We start from the raw sequence: 5,528 nt of genomic DNA, 5'->3' as shown, positions 1-5,528 counted from the left end.
TGCTGGTGACGGTGGCGGGCACTGGCGACGCGGCGGCGGAAACGAAGGCGGAGCCGAAGGAGGACACGGGGGCTGCAGCGCCCGAGAAGGACGGCGAAGCAGCGAAACCGAATGTAAAGGCGGAGGGAGCAGCAGCGGAGGAAGCGCAGGCAAAAAAGAAGGGAACGTGCTGTGCGATGATGTAGGTGGGCTCCCCCTTCCTTTCACGTATCTTGTTTCTTTCATGGGGTTCAACGCCTCACTGTGCCTCAGACTGTTCGTGTTTAGCCGCACCATATTTTTATAATCGATATTCTGGTATTTTGGTCAGCAGCGATGCCCTCAATCATTAGAGGCATTACATTTTCTTTTGTTTTTGTTTTTTGATTTTTTCTTTTTCGAGGGGGCGACGTCGCAAACGATGGGCACCCCTGCGGTGGTGCATGTCATTCTGGTGCCATTTGTTCCATGTGGCCGTGTAGGGGTACCCACACGCCCCCAAAGGGCATCTCCCTGTCGCACATGCACGAAGATGAGCCTCACTGGCGAGGTGGATGCCGCACGGTGATGTCGAGGTGATGGTGTACGCCCCTCGCTTGGAATGACAGCTGTTCTCCCTCTTCTTTCTCTTTTGTTTTGTGTGCGTGTATGTATGTGTGTGCTGTGGAGAAGGTGATTCCCGGTGCTCCGTCCTCCGAGTTTACCCTACAGACGTGCCAGCTATATGGCGGACGCATCGAACGCCGCAATTGCGGGGGACAGCGACCGCGACACGTCGACTGCCGCTGATGCCACCCACAAGAAGACCCACATAACGAACGAGCTCCACGGCGGCACCGACACAAGCGTGTCCAAAGGGGAGACGCTGGATACGGATAGCGCAGAGGAGGGGCTACGCGACGATGCAGGTGCGAGGGACCATATGGCGGAGGCTCTTCCAGGTAATGTGAAGCCACAATACACTGAGAATAAGCAGCACACATATGCTGACGAGGTGCATGAACAAGGCTCAGCCGTTGAGGGCACGGAGGATAGGCAGCACACCGAAGCCACTGAGGGGGCGCAGGACTATAGCGAGAGTGTCGCTGAAGCAGAGGCGCGAAATTCAGACGATGATGTGTCAGATGAGCGGAGCACATTGAGTAAGGAAGAGGAGGACGAGCGGGGCTCGGAAAATAATGAGGGAGAAGAAAGGGAGGAAGAGGGGGATGAGGAAGCCCTAGCCGCTTATGTAAGTAAAGAGATGGGCTCCTACAATAATGAAGCAGAGGAACAAACTCAATGCGTGGAGGAAATCCAACCCGACTCCGATGTCATCGAAGAAGAACCGGCCCCCGCTGTTCGAGAAGCTGAGGGGCGCAATGAGTCTGCGGAGGGAGAAGACGATGGACCACAAGCCTCTGCTACCCCCGCGGAGGAGGCACACCTAAGCGAAGGATTCAGCAATTCATCATCCCCCGCTCACAATAGCGGGGCGCAGGTACATGCCAACGATTCTGCCTCCAAGCCTGGTTTGGATCCCCAAGACTCTGCGCTCGCCATTCATCACACCATGCCAAAAGCTGTGTTGGAGCGTCTGCGTCTGTCACGCACGGGGCCTGCATACAAGCCAAACCAAAATGCACTTCGGGAAGAAGCCCACGTGATGGAAGGGCGTGAGGAAAAAGAGTTGGCGGATGGTGCACCCACAGCGTCTCTGCGAGAGGGTGCCACAGCGGCGCAGGAACCGCATGTCGCTCGCCAAGTATCACTGGAAGAACCAGAAGCAGTGCCTCTGGATAAGGCCGAGGAGGCCCGACACCCGGTGGAGAATGCCGATGAAGCGGCAGCTGCAGCAGTGCCTCTGGATAAGGCCGAGGAGGCCCNAGGAACCGCATGTCGCTCGCCAAGTATCACTGGAAGAACCAGAAGCGGCAGCTGCAGCAGTGCCTCTGGATAAGGCCGAGGAGGCCCGACACCCGGTGGAGAATGCCGATGAAGCGGCAGCTGCAGCAGTGCCTCTGGATAAGGCCGAGGAGGCCCGACACCCGGTGGAGAATGCCGATGAAGTGGCAGCTGCAGCAGTGCCTCTGGATAAGGCCGATGAGAAGGCACCTGAAAAAAAGACGGAGAAGTGTAAGAATTCTAAATGCTGCACGGTAATGTGAGTATTCCCTTTTCGTTTTTTTTTTTGACTGTGTTAACTATTTATTTCCGTTCTTACTGGGATTCCCAAGTGTACTTTTCCTTATGCAAGCAACAGGTACGTTTATTTTTCCTGCCTGTTCCTTTCTTCATGTATCACCGTGCGACTACGCAATAGGCGGAGATGCACACAGGCTCCGTCCACTTAGCAACGGGTTATTTTCCCTTTTTTCTGCATTATTCTCCTTCGCGTAGTGGCGAGGAGTATAAAGTGACAGAAAGAAGGCTTGTGTTTGAAGAGGATCCGATATCACTGTTCCTCATAATATATCTCTACTGCGGTAGCTATAGCTGAAGAAATAGCAAGACGGGTGGTGTATACTCGTTATGCTTTTTTAAAATTACTTTTCCTCTTCACTCCGATCTGGTTTTTTTGTGTAGAGAAATGGTGCCAGAAGGAGTGTCTGTTCAGCTGGATGATGTGCTGGTTGAGATGGATGGGGCGGTGCAGCACCTGCTGTACCGTGACGAGGACAGCGGTGTGTGGAGAGTGGCGTTCGTAACGCCGCCGACAGCGTCAGGTGCGCAGGGCCCCCCAGCGACGGCCGCTGCAGGTGGCACAGAGGTGGCCGTTGAGGATGATGACGCGCTGGAGTTCTTCAGCGACTAGGTGGATTCCCTCTTGTTTCTCCGTGTACCCCTCCCGCAGCCGGTATCCACTCCGCTCACCTCATCTGTGTTCAAGAACTGGTGAGTGAGGACGGCCCCGTTTTTGTGGGGGATTGTGTGTGCATGGGTGTGTGTGTGTGTTTGCGTTTTGCTGCTGCTTCTGCTGTGTGGTGGGGTTTGTGTCCGAGATGCGTCTGGATGCTCTTCGTGCAACTCTGGAAGTAATGCATCTTGGCACAGGAGGGGAACGGAGTGACGGAAGCAACCTCATTTCACATGGCAATTCATCTAGCGTGCATGCGCCACCCTGTCTACAATCTGCGTGGCTGTGTCGGGGCGTTGCCTAACAGCTTCCTCTTCCACCGATGCGGAAGGCCTCGCTCAGTGTAGTCTGCGCTCTTCCAGTGATGCATGTGCAGGGGACTCCCTCTCGTGCAGCACGCCTGTGAGCTGAGTGGTGGTAATTATGCACAAGCGGCAGAAGGTGACGGCGGAGGGGAAGCCGGCCGCAGTGGACACACTGCTGGGAAGCGGCGTGGAGCTATTCCTCGAGGCGCCAGGTGGTGTGTGCGGTCGGCAGAGCTGCGCTGCATTCGCAGAGAGTCTCTTGCGCAGCGCAGATGCTGGCGGGGGAGCCCTCACCTGGTGGCAGTGACAGCTGAAACGCTCCTGGGCGCATTGGACGCATGTCACAGTTTTATTGAGCACTGCCTACCGTGTGGGAGGTGCTACGTGACTGCCGGTGTGGGTTGAGGGCGACGCTCTGTGGAACGTGCAGGCTGCCTGCCACACCCACCTTTGGCAGCTGCGGGGCGCCGGGGAGAAAATCCCACCGGCCCCCTCGCTGCAGCGGAACGAGGGCACTGAACAAGATGAATGCGATGGCCCACCGTCGTCGTGTACTCGCACCTCGGCGACTGTGTGTTCGATGATGTGGAAACATTCGGTCCTATGCTGCATTTTCTATACGACGATGGCGAGAAGAATGGTCACACGAGCAATCTTTGATGTAGTGTGGAGGTGCTGCTGTGAAATGTTGAGGGTTCGCCGCAGACGCAGCAGGAAACGGCGAAGTTCATCGCAAACGAGGAGGCGAGGAATCGAAGACCTTGGCAAAGTGGGTGACAACCAAGCAGACAGCAGAGCAATAAAACGAGTGGGGGCATTGTAGGGTTTTTCGTCTCCTGTCCCTCGCCCTTGCCACGTCTGCATCTTCGTGATGCTTCTATGCAATGTTCCCTCTCTCTTCCGCTTATCTAAGACTTCGTCGTATAGCCACACAGAGTACGAATTGAAGGCGCGCAGTATGCCCCCCAGACGCCAGCGCCGCGTAGTCCACACTGCCGCTGCCGCCCCAGCGGAAGAAGCGACGAAGCCCGAGGCGCAGCAGCAGACCGAAGTCCCCCGTGAGCCGCAAGCGCAGGAAGTGAAGACTCCCGACGCCGTCGCGCCGGAGATGTCGCACGTGACGCCCATTCCCCCAGCGGCAGCCGCAGCAACAACAGCAGCAACGCAAGAGAACACCGCAACAGCACCGGAGCAGCAGACCGTGGAGCCTGTTCCCGCGCCACCGGCTGAAACGACGCGGGCGGTGGTGACAAAGCTGATGAACAAGCGGAAGCCCAAGATGGCGTTTCTATTCGAAGGGGAGGAGGAGCCCGTTGTACCGAAGCGGACGCCGAAGCTCGCGTTTCTCTTCAACGAAGAGACGTCTGCTGAACAAGCGGCGGCGCAGGACGGGGAGCAACAAGCCAGCCCCACCGTCACAACTATAGACGAACCTATAAATCAGGTGAGGACAGTCACCATAGAGAAGGTAAGTGCGAACGTCGACGAGATAGGCGAGAAGCAGTTAGTCGATGAAGCCGCACGCCCTATACGGCGCTCCATGGCGATATCCAAGCAAGCCAACTCCCATCATCAGAAACAAGAAGACTCGCATGAGTGTCAGAAGACGCCCGTGGAGAGTGTGGCAAACGGGCTGGGCTCTGAAAGCACCTCGCAAGCGCCAACGAATACCCACGCGCAGGCCGAAGGGGTTCAGCAAGCGACAAAGGCGAGCGTGGAGCCGCACGAATTTTCCGAAGTTTCTCCTGACGCCACACAGCACGACGTAGGCGGGAATGGGTCCCACGACAGCAGTGTGCAAGCCTCTAGTGCGGCGCCAAAGGAAGGTACGATGGTGAAGCACGCCGCTGTAATTTCCAAATCGCTGAAGCGCGGTCGGCACTATTGTGCTCCGATGACGCCTTCCCTGAGGAAGGGGGCGGGCAGCACGGCACCCATGGGCAGAGGGGAAGAGGTAGAGAGGGACGCTGCTCCTACAAGCGAGCAGCAAGAGGTTGCCGCCGAAACATTGCGAGGAAGCCACACCCAGGGCCAGCTCTCCAAGCCCTCTGAAGTACCTGAAGGCGGTGGTGGGAATAAGAACGTGGCTGATGCATTGCCCGCATCTGCCAAGCCGGCGGGGCGGAAGATTACCAAACACACCTCAGCACGAAAGAAAGCCCAGCAGAGGAAGGCAGAGATAGAAGCCGCACGCAGCAATGCTAAGGAGGAGGCTGCGCGCAAGCAGGCCGAGAAAGAAGCTGCACTCAAGAAGGCCGAGGAGGAAGCTGCACTCAAGAAGGCCGAGGAGGAAGCTGCGCTCAAGAGGGCCGAGGAGGAAGCTGCACTCAAGAAGGCCGAGGAGGAAGCTGCACTCAAGAGGGCCGAGGAGGAAGCTGCACTCAAGAAGGCCGAGGAGGAAGCTGCAC

General features: G+C 57.1%; 4 protein-coding genes across 4 annotated transcripts in view; all 4 read left to right on the top strand.

Moving 5' to 3' along the window:
• Window positions 1-703: 703 nt before the first annotated feature.
• DQ04_10211030 (hypothetical protein) lies at window positions 704-1,918 on the top strand (the record flags this gene model as incomplete). Its single annotated transcript, XM_009316182.1, has 1 exon — window positions 704-1,918. The coding sequence occupies one exon, from the start codon at window positions 704-706 to the stop codon at window positions 1,916-1,918; it is 1,215 nt and encodes a 404-aa protein (XP_009314457.1).
• Window positions 1,919-2,548: 630 nt separating this feature from the next.
• Window positions 2,549-2,773, top strand: DQ04_10211020 (hypothetical protein; the record flags this gene model as incomplete). The annotated part of the gene is made up of 1 exon (XM_009316181.1): window positions 2,549-2,773. The coding sequence occupies one exon, from the start codon at window positions 2,549-2,551 to the stop codon at window positions 2,771-2,773; it is 225 nt and encodes a 74-aa protein (XP_009314456.1).
• Window positions 2,774-3,183: 410 nt separating this feature from the next.
• On the top strand, window positions 3,184-3,525 carry DQ04_10211010 (hypothetical protein; the record flags this gene model as incomplete). Its single annotated transcript, XM_009316180.1, has 1 exon — window positions 3,184-3,525. The coding sequence occupies one exon, from the start codon at window positions 3,184-3,186 to the stop codon at window positions 3,523-3,525; it is 342 nt and encodes a 113-aa protein (XP_009314455.1).
• A 553-nt stretch (window positions 3,526-4,078) lies between these two features.
• DQ04_10211000 (kinetoplast-associated protein) overlaps window positions 4,079-5,528 on the top strand; it is a gene marked incomplete at both ends in the record, with an annotated part of 1,587 nt that continues 137 nt past the window's right edge. Inside the window, one exon of the mRNA XM_009316179.1 lies at window positions 4,079-5,528. This exon is cut by the window's right edge and continues 137 nt beyond it. Coding sequence (XP_009314454.1) covers window positions 4,079-5,528 — 1,450 coding nt within the window.

Source organism: Trypanosoma grayi, assembly GCF_000691245.1.
Source record: "Trypanosoma grayi strain ANR4 Tgr_1021_V1, whole genome shotgun sequence".
Lineage (NCBI taxonomy): Eukaryota > Euglenozoa > Kinetoplastea > Trypanosomatida > Trypanosomatidae > Trypanosoma > Trypanosoma grayi.
Note: the sequence above shows the minus strand (reverse complement) of the source record. Positions and strands in the feature narration are given on the sequence as shown.